Genomic DNA, 21270 nt, shown 5'->3' on the forward strand with positions numbered 1-21270 from the left:
TAAAATTAATCATTTTTTGCTGCATCAAGAACATTAAGTGAAACTAAAAAAAGAAAAAAAAAAATTTTTATAACCCAGGAGTAGCATGGTGGTAAAGAATGTTACTAGAGTTGGTGCCACTGTCTTGATTCGTGAGGTGACAGCAGTGTTGCCCTCCATTTGCACCTCTGGTGAAAAAGGGAAATAATGTCTTAGATTATTCTGAAACAGTTTTGACTTCACAGATTCCCTGAAAGGCCCCCAGAGACCCCCAGGAGTCCACAGACCATATTTTGGGGACCACTGGCTTAGAAATCCTGGTGATGTAATGGTTAAGTGCTATGGCTGCTAACCAAAAGGTCAGCAGTTCAAATCCGCCAGGCGCTGCTTGGAAACCCTGTGGGGCTGTTCTACTCCATCCTGTTGGGTTGCTATGAGTCAGAATTGACTCGACTGCAATGGGTTTGGTTTTTGGTTTGGCTTAGACCAATCAGCACACACCATACAGCAGACCATGCAGCATACTAACCTAAACCACATGCTGCAGCACACAGCAGTTGGGTGGAATGAGTGTCGGGCAACTACAGTGTCTGACGGCAGAATGACCAAAGTAGTGATATAAGAAAGTAAAAAAGAACTACAAAATCATGCCAACCTCTTAGTTACTGTCTCTGATTTACAAGCAGTCTGATCCCTTTTTTTGTCAGTAGCCAGAAGCTTCTCTGAGACCAGCCACTGGCTTGGAGAGATACCAGGTAAAGCTTTGAGATCTAGTAGCTGACTCTAGTCTAATTTTAGACTAGGATTTCTGTCTTAATGCAGAACAATAGCTAAGGATGATTCTGCGGCTGGTGAAAAGGAAGCTTTGGGGGCAGGGCTCCTCTTGCTGCACATTATATCTTACCCCTGAAGTGGGTCTGCCTCTTTTCCCACCATACGCAAGTAGGGTGCTCATGTTGTGGAATGAATGAGGTAGTGGGTACAGGCAGCCTTAACAGCTGTTCCCTTAGATTAGGACAGGAAGCAGCTTCAAGGTCCCTTTCTCCCCCACCCCCACGGCATACCCATCCTTCCAAGCTAGGCTACTGCTGACTCCCACAATGCTAGCAGGGCTTCGCCCTATGGAAGAGGAAAGGAGAGAGACTGGAAGACGTCAAGAGGAATGAGGGGTATCTGGGAGCAAAGAGAAAGAAGAGCGGCTGAGGGAAAAAGAGATAAAGGTGGTCTGATTAAGCAGGCAGGCCTGGGGCTGGTCTCCAAGAGGGGGGTGAGGTGCTCAGCATTTTCTTTGCAGCTGTCACTAAGCCAGGCAGCTGCTCTGCCTGTCCAGCCTTGGCCAACCCACTGGATACAGATCTCCCAGTGACAGCTTTTCCTCTGACATTTTCAAAGTACTCTGGTGTCCTCATCTTAATCCAGAAATATTTTTGCAGCCAAATCCCTTTATGAAAGCACGGTCTTCCCACCCTCTTCTTTCCAAAGCCTTCCCTCCTGACTCTTGTTCCCCAAACCAAAATGTTCCCCAGATACTATATTTTTTCCAGCACCCCTACTACCCACACTGGGAGGAGAACAGAGACAACTCCAAACCAGCTGCCCTGTAAAAGCTGTTGCAAGAGTGGCAAGGTTCTCAGTTTATGCAAAGACATTTGGCTCAGTGTGTAGGATCATCCTTTCAAGCCTGACGGGTATCACAGGCACTAGGAGGCAGTGTCAACCTTAAGAGAAACTCTGAAAGCAGACCAACTTCCCTGGCTTCACTGAAGCGTCAGTAAGTCCTAAAGCACTGGAAAGCTGCAGGCCATAATGCGTACTCAGCTGTGTTAAGGAAATAACTTACCAGTGCTTTAAGCTCTTTTTTTGAATTCCTGAATTTTGGAATTCGATAACATTTATGCTTTTTACAATTGTGTGGCATTTCCTCCCCAGAATCAAGGGGGACTTCAGAGGTATGAAGTGGGCGCTCCAAGCCCAGGTTCTGACCCTGGCTCTGCACTAAATGCCCCAATGACCTTCCCTTCTCCAGCCCTCACTTGTTCCATCTGTAAAACCAGTGGGTTACCCTAGATAATTACCGCACTCTCTCTCTCTTTCCTACACGTGGAAAAATAAAAAGCTGTTGTGATAGTCACCAGATACGCTCCGCCTGCCCTCGCGCTGGTCTCACGGCCCCCAAGGACGCGGGGACCGTGTCTGTCTGAGGGGCTGTGTGGGAGACTAAGGCACGTGACTGCGTAAATCCCCTTCACTCACCAGCTCCGCGCATAGGATTCCCAAGCGCTGTAAAAGCCCACATCCTCTGTTCCCTCCACTATCGAACCGCGCAGAGCTCGAGGGAACCACCCGGGCCCCGACCCCAGGCCCAGCCCAGCCTCAGCCCTCAGCTTGCTCTGCTCCCCCAACCCCCGCCGACCCGGGGGGCGCGGGTCTCGGGGGCGGAGCCGCCGGGGGGAGCCGCTCGCGCACTCCGATTGGCCGTCCGCGCCCCCGTGACTCGCGGCCCCTCCCACGCCCCTCCTCCGCGTCCGCGCGGGGAGCGGCGGCTGGGGGCTGAATGGGCTGGGGCGCGGCGCCCCGGGGCGCGGGGTCGGGGTCTGGCTGGCCGCGGGCGCCCTCTCCCTAGTATGCGGACGAGGTCGGCCGGCGGCGCAAAGCGACATCCTCCGCAGCCGCGGACGGAGACAGTGGCGGCGGCACCTGCCGGCCGAGGTACGTGGCGAGCCCCCTCCTCGGCGGCTGGGGCTTGCGGGGGGCGGCAGCAGAGATCAGCCCTTGTCCCCTCCCGCCGGGCGCCGCGGCTCCGCCCAGCCCCCGCGGCAGCTCCCGGGGTGCGGCGTCCCAGCCGTTCTCCGCGGGGGCTGGCTGAGGCTGGTGGCCCGGGGACGCGCCGACGGTGTAGGGGGGCGCCACGGCCCGCGCAGGTGTGGGCGCGTCACGCCGTTAGGGGGGTCTGGGGACCGGCCGCAGTGCCAGGTCCTGTCGCCGTGGCCCTTCCATTGCCTGCTTTCCGCGGCGGCTCGGGCTTTAATTCATTGCTGGAAGCTTCCGAACCAGCACGGCCGAGTTAACTCGTTTTCCCGTGACCGACTAGGGGATCCCTCTGCGGAGTACCTAGTGGCTCCAGAAACCGCCCTTTGCACCCATCGGGAAGGCGTGATGTGTGGTGTCTGCTGATAGGCATTCGCCAGTGACCTTCCGCGCCCGCTCTCTGCGGCCAGCCTGCGGAGGGGACACGTTTTGGCTTCCTTTGGCTTCTTCTGAATTGTAAGCAGCAGCTTGATGAGGAATGCATTTATTGTGCGCCTTTAATGTGTAATTGACGCAAGGTTTTCAGAGAGCATCTTCTAGCAGCCCCGCGAGTAGGGAGAGGCGGGTTCCTGCCCTTACCCCCACCGACTGGGTGACCTTGGAGGACACTGATCCCCCTGTGGGCTGGTCTCCGGGTCTGTACGGGGAGGCTTGACCTGTGGATAGCCAAGGTCCTTTCCAGGCCCCCGGTTCCGTGGTCCTGACCACAAAATGTGTGTTTACGAATAAAGAATGCCCTGCAGAATCGCTAGCTGAGTTGAAAGACAAATTTTTTGCCCTCGTGCCTTCCTTCATGTACATGGCCTTTGCTTAATTAGGTATCATTTACTTAAAAGAGAAAATTGTTTTAGGGTGCTGTGCTTTATCTGGCACCCATGGGTTACGTGCTTCTTGTGCCGAGTGCTGTGCCAGGTGTGGGGGTTGCAAAGAGGAAGGTGTTTAGCCAGACCTCCTCTTGGCTTACGGGTGCTAATCCTCTTCCACAGGAGGGTACGTGCCCTGAAACTGGACTGTGGAAGAGAAGCCCATTTCTGTTGAATGAAGAAGCACAGACTCAAATACAGCCTGGACAGTTTGTGGTTTCGCTTGTATAATCCTGAGGGCTTGATGGCTCAGAGGAATGTCTTACGTTTCTAGTCATAGAGCCAGGAATCACCCGAATTCCAAGCATTTGCTTGGACAAGACAAATAACTTCACTGTAACCTGAATGCCATGGGGTTTGTTTTTTTTTACGTGTACGTCCTTTATATTGGTGCTGCTGTTTCTGTAAGATGAAAGGAACTTCAGATATTCTTGGTTATGATTAGTAGCTGTTCCTTCTTTAGGCAAGAAAAGAAATGGCTGTGATAGGGAAGGCATGAAGTGGGTTAGGAATGGGTGGTGGGCCAGGGGCTGACAGGTATATTGCTGTTGAGTGACATGGAGTCAGTTCCAACTCATAGTGACCCTGTGTACAACAGGACAAAACGCTGCCCAGTCCTGTGCCGTCCTCACAATCGTTGCTATGTTTGAGCCCATTGTTGTAGCCATTGTCTTAGGCCATCCAAGCATGATGTCCTTCTGCAGGGACTGTTCCCTCCTGATAACATGTGCAAAGTATGTGAGATGAAGTCTCACCATTGAAGCATTCTGGCTCTATACTTCTTCCAAGACAGATTTGTTCATTCTTCTTCCGGGTCTAAGAACCTGCATTTGTGACTTTGCCCTCCAACTGTACCATTTGCAAGATTCTTATGCTAGCACCAATTGCCAAATGGTCATGTGTTATCAAAATAGAATAGTGGTGGATTTTAAAGACAGACAATTATTGATGAAGAGCAAACTCTTTGTTACTTGATTTGCCTCCCCCCCGCCGCCCCCGCTTCCCTTTCTGGGCTGTTTGGCCATGGTAAAAACCCGTTGCGGTCGAGTCAATTCCGACTCATAGTGATCCTATAGGACAGAGTAAAACTATCCCATAGAGTTTCCAAGGAGTGCCTGGTGGATTCGAACTGCAGACTTCTTGGTTAGCAGCTGTAGCTCTTAATCACTGTGCCACCAGGGTTTCCTTGGCCATGGTGGGGATGAATTTATTTAGCAGGTGGGCTCTTGGGAAATGGAGGGGCGATAAAAAGACATTCTGGGGTCCTTTGTGGGGGTCTCTCTCAGGTGCTTGGAGCCAGCAGCTCCTGGGAGAACGAGGAGGCTCACCCTATACCCCCTTGTTGCCCAGGAGAATGATTTAATCCGTGCTTCCTGTGTAGACCACAGAGGATGGAGACCACTCCTGGAAGGCATTGCCCATGTTTCCAGTCTAGCTGGGAAGCCTTGGCGGAAATGAAACAACCAAGAATGTACAGTACACCCAGTGATGATGGTGCAAACTCCCTAGCTGCTGAGAAAGGCATCCTAAAGGGGAAGTGAATCACAGGCCCGTTGTGAGAGGAAGCCATACATGTGGGGCAGTGGAAAGAAGGCTCTGCGAGGAGAGAGACCCAGCTTAAGCACAAGTGCAGAGGGGAGCCACCAAGGTGTGTAAAAGAGCAGGAGAAAAATGAGGTTAGGAGTTCAAGGACACTGCCACTCCTGTCCTATCTAGACAGACACCTGACAGGCAAAGCTTTTTTTTTTTTTTTTAAACTATGGCATACGTACTAGAAAAGTAGGCACACCGTAAGTGTGATGCTCGCTGGACTTTCCAACCTGAGCACACCCGTACACTCAGCACTCAGATCGAGAAACAGAAGATGCTGAAACCTGAGGAGCTCACTCTGTGCCCTGGTCCAGCTACAGCCTCCTCCAAGCTAACTGCTGACCAGACTTCCTGTGCTGGCGCTTCCTATAAATGGAACCCTGCTGTGTCTGTCTGCTTTCCTCAGCTAAGTTAGGTTTCTGCAGTTGTAGTGTGTTTGCTCTCCTTGCCAGTAGTGGCCATTGGGTGATTAGACCACATACTATCTGTGCGCCGTGGATGGACATTTGGGCAGTTTCCAGCATTTGGCTGTTACGAGTAGCACCACCGTGACCATTCTGGTACTTGCCTTTTGGTATATAGTGTATGCATTTCTCATGGGTCTGTACCCAGGAGTGGGATTGCTGGGTCATGGAGTGTGTGTATGCACTGCTTTAGGAGCGGCTGCTAGAGCTGTTTTATTGCAGTTTTGGAATAATCGTGTTGGTAGTTCCTCACTACTAGCTCATGAGTGGCTCAGTCTCCTTGGTGAAATGTCGTGCCCGTCAGCTAGTAGCAAGGAACTGCCAATATGGTTACTACTAAACTGGAAGAAAACAGCTTTGCCTGAGGTACCAGGAGTCAGGATCAGTTTCTACCTGACTGTGCCCCATATAGTTGCAGCAAGTGTGGGCACCTTCGAGCCCCCTTCTCCCCAGTATTGGATCAGGCAGCAGAACAGGCTGAGCTGTGAAGAACCCTTTTTCTCCAAGAGCCCCTGACACTGGGGAAGTGTTTCTCTGGCCAAACTGGTTGGCTTCATCTCAGTTCCCAGGGCTGTGGTCTGCAGACAGACCTGTGAGCCTTATCACATTGTACCCCTTCACTGTTTCTGCTTCTCTGACCTGCTTCCCCCATACCACTTGATTTCTGGTTAAGAATTCCCCATATACTTAAAAAAAAGCATTCCCCTTATCTTAGAGAAAAGCCTGTTTCTTCTTGTTTGGTCTGTTGAGGCCATGCAGACATTTTCACTCTCCTGTTACAGCATGCAGAATTATCCAGGATTAAGTTATTAATGGTTCACCAACTCCTGTACTCATGAATTCTTCCCTCTTCCCTTCAGTTTTTAACATTTGGAATTAGAATAGCTAAATATCATGCAGCATGATCATATTTATCCCAGGAAGAAAAATTTGATAAAAATAATTAAATGAAAACGATTGCTTTTATGGAATAGCAGTCCTATCTTTTGAATTTAAGGCTGTTTTTAAGACCATATGTCATTTTCCTAATTAAAGGCTAACGTATTGAGTTCCCAGCCAGGGCAGTTTTTCTGTTACGCATGTAGTTTCTTCTTCTTGGCCTTCCCTCTTCTTCTCAGCCTCTGCTTTGTTATCCTCTTCTGTCTTGGTCCTTCACCCCTCTTTCTGCCTTTTCACAGTCTGTTCTCATTTCTTATCTCGACTCCAGCAGCAGGCAGGTTAGGAGGACAGGCTGTTGAGCTTCAGTAGGGCCTCCCATACGTTCTTCTCTTTGCTTATCGCTTTCTGCAGTCCAGTTCTTAGTCACCCAGGACTTGGTGGCTGTTGCAGGCTGCTTGCTTCTCCTCTCTCCAGACCAGCACTAAAAAAAACTATCTAATAGAAATATAACCCAAGCCACATATATAATTTTGAAGTTTCTAGTACAGGGGTCCTGGTAGCACAGTGGTTAAGTGCTTGGCTGCTAAATGAAAGGTCGGTGGTTTGAATCCAGCAGCTTCCCCTCGGGAGAAAGATACAGCAGTCTGCTTCCATAAAGGTCACAGCCTTGGAAACCCTGTGGGGCAGTTCTGCTCTGTCCTATAGGACTGCTGTGAGTTGTAATCAACTTGATGGCAGTGGGTTTGGTTGTTTTGGTTTAGTAGCTACAGTAAAATATTAAAAAGAAACAGGTGAAATAAATTTAATAATATTTTTCATTTAATCCAATATGTCCAGTGTATTTGAAGTCAATAGAAAAATTATTAGTGAGACATTTACATTCTTCTGTTTTTGTTTGTACAGAGTCTTCGAAGCCCAGTGTGTATCTAACACTTATAGTAGAGCCTGTCTCAGTTTGATCTGGCCACATTTCAGGTGCCCAGTAGACACATGTGGCTAGTGGCGACTGTAGTGGCCAGCACAGCTCTAGATCTTGGCTGTAAACATTGAGGCGGCTTGTCTCGGTAACGGGCATGGTCGGGGGAACAGTGGTAGGGTTTAGTTATCTCTGCAGATTAGCCGTGTTTTATGCTTGGCAAGGGGAGAATGAGGTCTTTAACTGCTGTGACAGTCTTGATACAGACTCCTCTCTCCTGCCCCCAGAATGAACCCACACGATACAACACATAGATAGGACATAAAAGAGACCTAAATTGATGATAATTACAGGGATCACAAACATCTATATGGTTCCTGGTTCTGCTCTAAATGCTTTTCCTGTGCTCACTCACTTTAACCTCACCCTGCTAGCTGTATGTTAACTCACATAATCTTCACAATAACTATAAGAACTTGATATCATTATTATCCCCATTTTGAAAATGAGGATATTGAAGCACAGAGAGATTGAGAAACTTGTAGGGAGCAGAGCCAAGATTCGGGCCTGCAGGTGGCAAATGGTGTAATCGTATCCCTGTCTTTGCGTCATATAGCCAGCCCACCCCTCAGAAGGGTTCCCGTCTAAATTCTTGAGAGAGTTAGCTGGGGTGGCTGAGATGGCTTTGTTCCCTGGCTCAGGTCTGTGCATTCCCAGACACCAACATCACTGCTTCCTTGGGTCTCCACGGCAGTCTCCAGTTGGTCTTGCCTTAAAATTGGCCTTCCTTTCTACAGTCTGCCTTATGCAGTGTAGCCCCAAAAGAGGACTCCGCAAAGTCCAATTCCAGTTTAAAACTCACTGTTTGCTCCCTTTTGTTCTGATGATAAAATTGCAACCCCCTATGGCATGGTCAAGAAACCCTGGTGTTGTAGTGGCTAAGAGCTCAGCTGCTAACGAAAAGGTCAGCAGTTTGAATCCACCAGCCACTCCTTGAAACCCTATGGGGCAGTCCTACTCTGTCCTGTAGGGTCACCGTGAGTCCCAGTTGACTCAATGGCAATTTTTTTTTTTTTTTTTTTATTGCATGGTTAAAAGGAGCCTTGGTGGTAGCGCAACTGTTAACCACTTGGCTGCTAACCAAAAGATTGACAATTTGAACCCACCCAGCAGCTCAGTGGGAGAAAAGACCTGGCGATGTACTTCCTTAAAGATTACGGCCTTTAAGGGGCAGTTCTACTCTGACACACATGGGGTCGCTATGAGTCGGAATTGACTGGATGACAAGTAACAACAACAACATGGCACGGTCTGCTTACTTTACAGACCTCTTTTAATACCTTGTTCCCTCCTGGGCTGGACCCTTCTGACAAACTGCGTCTGAAGTTCTTCCATTAGTGTCTCCTTTCCCGGGTCAAGCTGTGCCCACCTCGCATCCCACACAAATTTCTATTCAGGCCACAGCAGAAACATTCCTTCCTCTGGGAAGCCTTTTCTAACCCCTCTTCCCCAGACACGCACACATACATCCATACATACACACTCCAGGTCTGAATTAGATGCCCTTTAAATCTTCTCATAACCCTCTGCCCTCATGTCCAACGTAGAAGAAATTACAAAGAAAATTGACAAAAATAATTACACTAGTGATAGATCTATTTGTCTGTATTTTTGAAAAGAGTTTATGAGATCTTTTTGGAGGACAGACTGTGTCTGTGGTGCTTATGGCTATATCCCCAGGTGCTTACTCCATGCTTCATTGGGAACTGGCCATATGAATGATGGTGTGCTGGTTTCCCACGGGATCGAAGCAGAGAGTTAAAGGGATGCATGCAGGGCTGGATTAAGGCACACGAGGGCCCTAAAGACGGATAGTCTGTGCTGCCCCTCTGTTTACTCATGCCTTCAAACAGGATATGTGAGTTATATATATATATATATATATATACACGTATATGTGTGTGTGAGGAAACCCTGGTGGCGTAGTGTTTAAGAGCTACGCCTGCTAACCAAAAGGTCAGCAGTTCGAATCTACCAGGCGCCCCTTGTAAACTCTGTGGGGCAGTTCTACTCTGTCCTATAGGGTCACTGTGAGTCGGAATCGACTCAACGGCCACAGGTTTGGTATATGTGTGTGTCTGTGTGTTTAGCTAGCCATGATGTAACTTCTTTTTAAATGCAACTATGGTGTTAGTGATTGGACACAAAAGTGGTGTATGCCAGTTTAGCGGAATGAGATGAACTGGATTGTAAAATTTTTAGTGGATGTGGGGTATTAAAATTTTTACTATATACCACATTTTCTAAAGAAAGAATATTCTACAACAAAGAAAATGAGTTAGTGAACTAAGTAGTTTCAACAATCAGTGTAGAATTCATGTGATCTCCCACAAGGAAAAATTGACTTTCGCCAATTTTGCTTTAAGCAGCTCATACTTCGGTTTTGATGCTTGTTTTGTAGCAAACGCTGTAATTATAAATGAACAGATGAAAAGATGTCATAAAAGAAAATTTAATGATCAGAAAACGAATCTTCAAACCTATTGCTGTTGAGTCAGTTCTGACTCATGGCAACCCTATAGAATTGTCCCCATAGGATTTCCAAGACTATAAATCTTTACGGAAGTAGACGTTCTCCCACAGAGCAGCTGGTGGGTTTGAACCGCCGACCTTTTGGTTAGCAGCCAGGCTTTAACCACTGTGCCACTAGGGCTCCTTAGAAAACAAGTATTACAACAAATTACTATATTTTATTTTTAGATAGATCTTTTATCTCTTTAAAAAAAAAACAAAAAACCCATTGCCATTGAGTCAGTTCCAACTCAGAGTAGAACTGCCCCACAGGGTTTACAAGGAGTGCCTGGTGGATTTGAACTGTTGACCTTTTGGTTAGCAGGAATAGCTCTTAACTACTACGCCATCCTCACACATGTTATAATTGAAAACATTTCTTTCTATTCTTTGCTCTTAGAGATTCTTCAGTGATTTCGTTACAATTAAGCTGCTGAACAGTATCTATTCCCATACATAATAAGAATAATGAATCGAGTCTTTTTGAATCATTGTTATATGCTGAGGGTTTTTAAGTCTCTTTAGGAGCCCTGGTGACACAGTGGTTAAGAGCTCAGCCGCTAACTAAAAGGTCGGCAGTTTGAATCTGCCAGCCACGCCTTGGAAACCTTATAGGGCAGTTCTCTGTCATATAGGGTCACTACGGTTGGAATTGACTTAATGGCAACAGGTTTGTTTTTTTGGTTTTAGGAACGAAAATGAGCATTCTGTTGTGAGTTTGTGATCATTAAAGTTAGGAATATGTGTAAAGGAATTTCAATGTTGGGAAATATACATTGTATTTTATCTTCTATTTTAGAACCAGCCATGTCTACATGAGTAAAAGCTGCCTTTCCTGAATCTGTAAGCATACTTCTCATGTAAGAATGAAATTGTTGCACTTCTCCGTAAAGGTTTTTTATTTTAGTCATTGGGATAAACCTGCTTTAATTTCTTGGATGCCTTCATGTATTCTTCATCAGGCATATCCACGTTGTTTAAGAAGGGAAATCTATCTGAAAGAACTTCATATACTTTCGCCCTTCTTTTCATGCAAGATTCAGATGTGTCATTGGTGATATACTATGTGGTTGCATGAAATTGATCTCTGGCACTCAGTACTTTTGGAGTACTACTGTCATTTACAGTACTTGTTTCTTTCTAATGCTTCTGAGACAGTGAACTGCTTGATAATCAGTATTTGGCAGTATTTGCTGTGTTTTCAAAATCTTCTCTGAAATCACATAGCCTGTTAATGACTGGGAGAGATCTGTGCATGTCTTTAAATTTATTTCTGAATCTTGGAGAGTTTGACTCATCCAATGAAAATGCTGTAATGTATTATTCCACATAACCAACATAAATACACACTCAGGTGTTTGCATTTTGTTGGTGATATTTTCAGTTTCTCTGTTGGTATTCTCTTTTTGTGTCTGGGCTTTAGCAGTATTTTTTAAGGCATCTAGAATCTGAATGTATGATTCCAGGATTGCACTTGTTACTACAACATGCACTTCCAACGTGTATTAAAAAGACATTTTCAGTTACTGCCTAAATATGTTTTAAGAATTGTCCATCGGTGAGTAGAGGGGACAAAAAAACCTGTAGAGTAACTGAACAGTAGAAAAAATAGCAACTGCTTCCAGACCAAAATCTACTGTGCTACAACCTACAAGATTAAGTAAATGTGCACCACATGGTATGAAAAATAGCATTTTCATTACATTCTAAAATTTCTTATTGCATACCTTTATAATTCCCTGCCATATTGGCAGCGTTGTTATAAGACTGGCCTCTGCACTTAGAAAAATCAGTTTTGCAAACTTCACATAAATAACGAAGTACTTGATTTGCAGTTTCTTCACTGGTATGACTTTTTAAGCTAGTAAATGTGATAAATGGCTTGACAGGTTTTCCATCTGTTGGAGATACCAAAACAAAACAAAACAAATCCATTGCCATCAAGTCAATTCCAACTCAGAGTAGAAGTAGCTCATAGGGTTCCCAGGGAGTGGCTGGTGGATTCAAACTGCCGACCTTCTGGGTAGCAGCTGAGCTCTTAAGCACTACTTACCTTAAAACAATATGTAGCTGATCTGTATCAGAAAGATCAGGAGTAGAATTTCTAGACAAATATCTAGTTATTCTTATTTCACTGAAAATAGTTGATCAAACTGTATCACTTACTAAGTTTATTAATTCTTCACACATTGTTCTAGACATATACGATGGGTTGCTCTTTCCTGTGTTACCATATTTTGAGATGTGACTTGCTAAAAATGGATCAAACTGAGCAACAAGTTCAAGTAAACCCCCAAAATATCCATTTTGTAGGTACTAAAACACTTCATTTCTTCCTTGAAATGATAGCCCATGTTCAGCAATTGTTATGACGACAGTGACAACACATTGCAAACGTCTTCCTGTTGCTGACGTTCTTCATTAATTTGTGTTTCCAATTCATGAGCTAAGAAAAAACCATGTCTTTGGTTTAAATAAGGCAATATATAATCTCTGTGAATTGAACTGCTTTCGTGTTTACCAGTCATATTTGAGTTGAGCCAATTGTTAAATCCATCCATAGCAAATTGAGAATTACATGATTTAGGACTGAATAGTTTGCAAACAAAACAATATACAGTCAACTGATGGAGAATACAGTAGCCACTCACTTCTTATAAGTTTTACCATTAGTTTTGCACCCTAGAAATATATTCTGGCTACAGAACCTTTTTTGTTTACCATCTAGAAATTTTCAACACGAATTTTCAAATGGTTCACTGTGATGTTGACGATCACTTGGCCCTGTTTTGATCCAGTGATTTACATCATTAGAATAAAACTTATTCCACAAAGTAGGATCTGTATTTCTGTTATTTATGGGGCCTGCAGAGGCAACAGCTTCAGATTCTAAAACAGTTTCACTTTCTACACAAGTATTAATTGTTTTACTACAGGAAAGAATGGATGCAGAATTTGGAACAAATTCTGTTATATTGCTGTTAGCAATTTCAGCACTAGTGGTCCTAGCACAATGATTTGCACCCATTAAACTTGAGCGTTCAACAGAAGAGTTCTCTTCTGATTCATTATGTTTTAAAAATGAAGTTAATTTTGGACCTGTCTTTAGGAATTCATAAATCCTTTTCTTTTTATCTTCTACGAGCTTTTGTTTTTGTGGTCTACCTAGTTGTTCCCATTTCATTTTACCTGGGTATAAAATTATGTCACTGTTTAAATTTGGTTCTGCCATAGCAAATAAATTTGAATAATTGAGAATAAATAATTTGTGAAACAAGTGAAATTTAGAAAATAAAATTTACATTCAAATTTGGACATTAACATAAAATTTATATTTGAGAATTAGTAAGTAAAAAAATTGATTTGGAACATGTAATTTTGTTCTTCTGATCAGAAATAGTCAAAAGAATAGTACTTACATGGCAAATCCAAAAAAAGCATGGCAGTCAGAAATAATTTCAGTTGTTTGTCATACAGTGTTTGTTTGTGGGTCCTTTGCAGATCTCCACGACTGTTTTTCATCTTGAAATAATACTTAAAAACTCTCACACTCACTTTGAGTCCTTTGATGCTGTGTCTTCACAATTCACGGGACTAAGGCTGATACCTGACGGGGGCGAGAGCGATTGCAAAGAGCATGATACAAATACAGGGGCATGCTCAATCTGAAGGTGCATTTTGGTTCACTTTGTCCAAGATAGGACCAGATACTTCATGAGTCACATGATTATAGCGCTGCTGGCGCGTTCTTAATGTGGTCGACGAGAGAAAGCTGAGTGTGAGGTTATACCCAATCAGTGCGAAATGAAAATGAAAATTTAATTGTTGTCATATTCAGAATGTATGAAATGTACATTTTATTTCTTTGTGGAATTGTTTAACTACCTTATTCAGAGATATGCACGTAATTGATGTGGCAATAGCACCACTTGTCGATGAGCAAGCTTGTTTCCCAAGTCCTAATGATATCGTTTTCTTTAAAGAAAGTCAGACTGAAGGGAAATGGAAAGTAAAATACATTCATATACTTTTTATTATCTAAATATTCATTTAATTTATTTCCTTGAGGAATTGTTCCATTTCCTTAAACAGAGATATGTAAATGTTCTGATAAAATATAAATATAATGTTTTGATAAATGCCCTTTGTTGCTTTCTTGGAAGATGAGTTTAGAAACGCACTTATTTTTGCAAAACAGAAACATATTTAGCATGATAGATAAATATTGAATTTATGTCATCTTAATATGCCTCATACCTCATTTATTAGCATATACAGAGTAATGTCAAGCACTGCGTTCTGTGTTAAATATTAATATTTCCAGTATTTTCCAGATGTTTGCTATGTTAGTATTATATTTCATTATTACCCGTGTTGGTATTATAATAAATGTATGCTAGATTGCATCCATGTGTATACCAAACATATTTTAAAGTTAAAGTTTTAAATATTATTGTTTATAAAAATGAGGACGTAACTCTGTATGCGAATGCTACACAGTTAAAAGGTAATTTGACTGAATTCATTGCAGTGGTTGACTAATTTGAGTTCCCTTGCTTTTGCTTATTATCTGGGCCTGGAGTTCCCGTTGAATATTTACCAGGGCAGGCGTAAGGGCATACCCTTGTGTTTATATCATGGCAAAGAGCACTCTGGCCCTCCTGGGTGGAGTTGCTATATCAGCAGACATGGGTGTACAAGACAAGACGGTTCTCTCGGAACGGATCAGAGACCTGTTATCTATTAATGTAATGTGTCCTTGCCTAGTAACTGCTCATGTTGGATCCAGTTGCATATTGGGTGAATGTAGCAAGACTTAGACTCCACGTCAAGAGTGTACTCCCAAGAGACCCACTGAGATAAGGAGTTTCAGTTACATGGGAGGGGATTGTAGGAGACACATGTCAGCAAAGGTGTTGAAATGGTAGGGGAGCCTCATAACTTAAACAACCTTGCTTGTGGGTGAGCTCATGACCCTGTGTGCACTTTATTTCCAGCCGGCACATTTTCACGCACTAGAGCTGCTATCAATTTCATTTAGTGCCCTGCCAGTTCCCTTCCACTGTGGCACTCGCTTACCTTGTATCCTGTCAGTTTGGCATCTGTGGGTTCTTGCTTTGGACAAGTGGTGACCCTGTTTTGTTAATGCCCTGAGCATGTGCTTACCTTCCTCATTGGATAATCGGTCCCTGGATGTGTGACTGGTGTGTAAAAGGAATTCACATGTTTTAGTCATGCCTCTTACAGACCTGAATACATATTGTTGATTTTAGGCATTCAGAGATGTTGAACTTGTTCCGAGTTTAAAGTGGCCCAAATGAAACTTTGTCACCTGTGTGATTCTTCCCACTCTCCGAGACCCTGAACTGCCAGGTCCTGTCATCCCTCCCGGTTTGCTCCCAGTCATTGCCCCTCTGTTTCCTTTTCTAGGGCCATTGCTATTTTCTGGTTTCAGGCTTTTATGATGAGCCTGGTTCTTCTGTCCCTGTAGTTCTGCTCATTTTTTACAAATGGAATTGAGTACTGTGGGCCAAAGGTGCCTAATGATTCTTCATATGCCCTCCCGGGACACCGCCTGCCCAATGTTCCGAGGAGTGTTTCTTAGGCTCTGCTTTGGTGACGTCACTTTCATACTCCAAGACCTTCAGAACATTCACCCTTTCTTTTTGGGATGGCAGGACCTTGGTTAATTTAGAATTCCTATACAGACTTTTCCATCATCTTATACCCGATGTTTCCCTTTATGCTGGTCAGGTTTTGGGGGGAAGGCTCCATGTTGGAACCTGTTTAATGCTGTTTCCCTGAATTGCTTTTGTTAAAGTGAATTCTAGTGATTTTGACTTTCTTGTATTAAGTGTTACTTATTTAGTCCAGCTACAGTACTCGGGAAACTCTGGTGGCGTAGTGGTTAAGTACTACAGCTGCTAACCTAAAGGTAGCTAGTTCGAATCCACCAGGTGCTCCTTGGAAACTCTATGGGGCAGTTCTACTCTGTCCTATAGGGTTGCCATGAGTTGGAATTGACTCGACGGCAACGGGTTTGGTTTTTGGTTTGGTACAGTACTTGCGTTTCCTTTATATTAAAAGGGAAATCTTCCATGAAAAAATCAACTGCTAGATATTGCTTTATTTGTGACAATTATGAGTTTTTTTGTTTTTGCTCTAAACTATCCTGCATGTCTGGTTTGGTATCACGTGGGTCCACTGGCAGGGAGCTGTCATGTACTACGCTTGGTTAAAGCTTGGCTGGGCCTGAAGGGGAGGGGCAGTTCTGTGGGAAGTTTCTTCAGTTTAACCCTAGGTTCACCTCAGGGTCATGTCTTGCTCCTGCTGGTGTCTTCTTCTTTGAGGGGTGCCCCCTACCCCATCAATGACCTGAATCTGTTATGCAGGCCAGATCTCGCCTGGCCAGGTGCTGTAAGAGCACCGCTCCCGGGCCTGTCATCGAGTTCCCTGGCACCTTCCTCCTCAGCATTTCTTAGGTCCATCCCCACCTCACCTGCCCTGGCTCAGCTCCTCCTCACTCCTCACCCACAGTGATCTCAGCAGTCTCTAGACTGCCCCCTCCTTTGGCCTTTGACAGCCCAGTGTGATCTCACCACTCCCCTGTTTAAGAACCACTTAGGGCGCCCATGCAGCCTTCTTGGGGGCAGTTTGGGGGGCTGGACCCTTCCTAGCTGCATTTTCTGCCACTCCATGGCCCCCACCACCCTGGGATCCAGCCTCAGCACACGTCTCTGGGCCTTTGGCATGCTCTTTCTTCACCTAGAGTGCCCACCTCTCTTCTTTCTGTCTCTGAAGTCTTTACTATTTATTAGTTGCCATTGAGTCGATTCTAACTCATGGCAACTTCATGTGAGCCAGAGTAGAACTGTGTTCCACAGGGTTTTCAATGGCTCATTTTTTGGAAGTAGGTCACAAAGCCTTTCTTCCAGGGTACCCCTGGATGGACTTGAACAGCCATCCTTTCAGTTAGCAGCTGAGCACATTTACCACTTGCATCACCTAGGCACTCCTCCGATTCCCTCCGTGATTTCCTGTGATGGAGCTAGTGGTTCCCAGCCCAGGGTGATTGAGGCAGAATGCGGCTCCTCTGTCATAGTGGCTATTTTAGTATTTAGGTATTTCTGGTTTTCTTGGCAGGTGTTATGGATTGAATTGTGTCTTCCCCAAAATATGTGTTATAAATCCTAACCTTTATGCCTGTGGTTATAATCCCATTTGGGAATGGGTTAGCTTTGTTATGTTAATGAAGCAGGATTAGTGTGGGGATATCTTGAATCAATATCTAAAACCCAAAACCCACTACCATCGAGTCGATTCCAACTCATAGCGACCCTATGAGTATGAGCCAATCTCTTACAAGATATAAAATGACCAGATTAAGCAAGCAGAGATGGGGGAAGAGAGATGCCAAGCCACATTAAGATTGCTCAGGATCAGAAGCTCAGAAGAGACAAGGGCCTTCCTCCAGAGCTGACAGAGAAAACCTTCCCCTAGAGCTGGCACCCAGAATTTGGACTACATTTGTTATTCTCAAAAAAGAAAAAGACCATCCCTTGAGTGGCTCGGAGATCCACAGAACAATTGGAAGGAGCACAGGAAGCGGGGCTTTCTTGGTTTCAATGGGTGGGGCCGTGGTCTCCTGGATCTCAAAGGGTAGGACCACAGCCTCCTATATTTCAAAGAGTCAGATCTTTGCCAGCTTAGTTACAAGTGTGGAGCTGCTGTTAAAGTGTGCCAGGGGGATGGGGCTACCACCCAGATTTGAGGGGGCAGGGTTGCCATGCCCAAGGGGCAGAAGAATGGGACCTGCCAGGGCCAAGGGAATGGGGCTGCCCAAAGCCAATTGAGCAGAGTTGCCATTCCAGTGGGCTTGGAAGGTGAAGCTGAAGCCCAGGGCTAAGGGACCTCCACTCAGAATCCAAAGAGCATGGCCAAAACCTAGAGTCTGGAGGGCAGTGCCCTTGCCTAGGTGGTCTCAGAGAACAGAAAATTATTTTCAAGCCTTGAGAGTTAATGTAAATTGTTCTGCTGGGTTTTGCACTTGCTTGGTGCCTGCTATCCCTTCTTTCCCTCCAATTTCTCCCATTTGTAATGGAATTATCTACCTTGTGCCTGTTCTACCATTGTACTTTAGAAACAGATAACTTGTATTCTAGATTTCATAGGTTCACAGATGAAGAGGAATTTTGCCCCAGGATGGAATACACCTAAAGTCTCACCCATATTTGACTTAGAGGATTCAAAAGATGAGATTTTGGACTTGGAGTTGATTTAATAAGACTTTGGGGATGATGTGATGGGATGAATGTGTTTTGAATGTGGGAAGGACATGAATTTTGAATGTTGTGGATTGAGTTATGTCCTTCCAAAATATGTGTTGTAAATCCTAACCTCTGCACCTATGGTTATAATCCTGTTTGGTTATAGGTTGTTGTTATTATGTTAATGAGGCAGGATTAGTGTAGGGTATGTCTTGAGCCAGTCTCTTACAAGATATAAAATGAGCAGATTAAGTACTGAGGGGAGGGAGGAGAAGATGCCAAATCACATGAAGATCACCCAGGAGCAGAGGGAGCTCAGAAGAGACAAAGACCTTCCTCCAGAGCTGACAGAGAAAAAGCCTTCCTCTAGAGCTGGCACCCAAAATTTCGACTCCTAGCCTCCTAAACTATGAGAAAATAATTCTCTGTTTATTAAAGCCACCCGCTTGTGGTATTTCTGTTATAACAGCACTAGATAACTAAGATGGCAGGATTATTCCTTTAAAGAAGAAGGGGGCTGTCTGTGTCTTACTTATTTTTATAGTCCCACTGTCCAGTGTATGGAACTTGCCAATTAAATGTGTATTTAAAATGTTGTTAGGTAAACAAAGCAAATTATACAACAGTACGGACCAGCCCTTCTTATCTGGGGCTCCACAAGAGAATTAAGCCTTAATACCCTAAGCTACCCTAAGGCAACCATTGTAGGGAATGAATTTACTTCTCTCCTATGCTTCTAGAATGAGTCTAGTTGTATATCATCCTTGGGAGAATTGAGAAAATAAACACTCAAATCCTTTTCTGTAGGGTTTAACTCTCAGTGGAACCCAGTTGGTGTAGACGAATATGATCCCAATCATGATAAATTATGCACAGGCAGAGAGCAGAGGCTGATGGGATAGAGACCAGAATGTTAACAGCGGGTATCGTGGGTTGTAGGGTAACAGTGATTTTTAAATGTTCTTTCTGCTTTATGTATTTTCTGAAGTTCCTGATTTTGTGGTAACAAAGTTTTGAAAATGTTTCTTAAGCGAAATCGAGCGTTCCTAAGCCGGGTGGTGCTTCAGCACAAGGCGGCAGAGAGCTGCAGTTTGTGTTTTTAAATACAGCTCCCTATGCCCACCATAGTGGTCTAGAAATCACGGAGCTGAGTGTCCGCCTAGAGAATCAGACGTCTGTGTGAGGATGACTTTAGCAGGTGGGGTGAGCTTGCAAGACCACCTCTCTGAACCTGGGCCTCTTCTTGCTCGCCTGGAGACCTGGAGGTGCCTGGTGCATTGAAGGGCCACTCCCATGTGCTCTGTCTGGATTGGCTGCCCCTCTCTCCTTTCTCTGTGAAGTCTTGGATTTGAATCACAATCTGAACAATCTAGAGATTGTTGTTTTTTCGTTTTAATAACTAAGACCAAAACCCATTGCCATCGAGTCAATTCCAGCTCATTGCAAGTAGAACTGCCCCACAGAGTTTACAAGGAGCGCCTGGTGGATTCAAACTGCTGGCCTTTTTGGTTAGCAGCCATAGCTCTTACCCACTGTGCCACCAGGGTTTCCTTAATAGCTAAGAATGAACGTAAATGGGGATCTAGGAGAGTCTCACCTGCTAATTCTTGCTTATCAACTCCTACTTTATCCAGCACAAATTCTCAAAGTGTTACCTCACGCAGAATTGTATCCGTGTTCCTGCACGAATCCCCCAGACCCGTGGCCATCGAGTCAATTCCAACTCATAATGACCCGAAAGGACAGAGTAGAACTGCCCCATAGGGTTTCCAAGGAGTGGCTGGTGGATTCGAACTGCCAGCCTTTTGGTTAGCAGCTGAGCTCTTAAGCACTGCGCCACCAGGGCTCCCCCAGTGGGTGCTGAAACAGGTAGGTTTGATAAGGAACAGGGTATGTACAGTCTCCATGTAGCTCTCAACAAGTTACTTACTAATCGCAAACGGAAAATAGTGGCTTCAAACTGGAGACACAGACTTATGCTGCCTAACTGAAAAAAAGTCACTGCTTGGGCAAATCCACACCATCTGCTTCCTTAGAGATGGCACCCAGAAGGGCACAGCATCACTTCTGTGACATTCCAGCCAGAAGTGCATAACTTGAATCTAATGATGAAGGAACAGTAGACAAACCCCGAACGAGGGACACTGTACAAAATAATTGGCCTGTACTTTCCAAAAATGTCAAGGTCATGAAGGGTGAAGGGACTGTTTTAGATTAAAGAAGACTACGGGGACATGACAGCTGAATGCCACATGTGATCCTGGACTGGACCCTGGAACAGGAAAATAAAATTATTCTTGTTTTTGCTCTAAGGCCATGATTGGGACTGCTAGAGAAATTTGCATAAGGTCTTTAGATGGTATTCAATCAATTTTCTGATTTTTATCATTATACCATGGCTATATAAGGTGTGTAGGAGCCCTGGTGGTGCAGTGGTTAAGAGGTATGGCTGCTAACCAAAAGGTCAGCAGTTTGAGTCCACCAGCTGCTCCTTGGAAACCCTGTGGGGCAGTTCAGCTCAGTCCTGTAGGGTTGCTATGAGTCGGGATCTACTCAACAGCAACGGGTTTGGTTTGGTTTTACGTAAGGTGTGATGGATTCACTTGTGTCCCCCTGCCCAAAGAAAAAAAAATGTTAGAATCTGTCATGGACTGAATTATGTCCCCCCAAAAATGTGTGTATCAACTTGGTTAGGCTATGATTCCCAGTATTGTGTGGTTGTCCTCCATTTTGTGATTGTATTTTTACGTTAAAGAGGATTAGGGTGGGATTGTAACACCACCTTCACTCGGGTCACCCTCCTGGTCCAAGGTAAAGGGAGTTTCCCTGGGGTGTGGCCTGCACCATCTTTTATCTCTCAAGAGATAAAAAGGAAAAGGAAGCAAGCAGAGAACTGGGGACCTCATACCACCAAGAAAGAAGCACCAGGAACA

At 44.8% G+C, this 21270-nt stretch overlaps 1 protein-coding gene across 4 annotated transcripts in view; it reads left to right on the forward strand.

Moving 5' to 3' along the window:
- The first annotated feature begins 2434 nt into the window (after positions 1 to 2434).
- The window catches only part of ST3GAL5 (ST3 beta-galactoside alpha-2,3-sialyltransferase 5), a 67302-nt gene continuing 48466 nt past the window's right edge, over positions 2435 to 21270 (forward strand). The window contains exons 1-2 of one of the 4 annotated variants that reach the window (XM_049857608.1): positions 2609 to 2688; positions 10870 to 10930. Coding sequence is in view for 1 of the 4 variants with exons in the window: in XM_049857606.1 (XP_049713563.1) it covers positions 2604 to 2688 (85 nt within the window). In the remaining 3 variants the exon portion in view is untranslated. The other 3 variants (XM_049857609.1, XM_049857606.1, XM_049857607.1) reach the window with 3 other exon arrangements.

This window comes from Elephas maximus, chromosome 17 (genome assembly GCF_024166365.1).
Source record: "Elephas maximus indicus isolate mEleMax1 chromosome 17, mEleMax1 primary haplotype, whole genome shotgun sequence".
NCBI lineage: Eukaryota > Metazoa > Chordata > Mammalia > Proboscidea > Elephantidae > Elephas > Elephas maximus.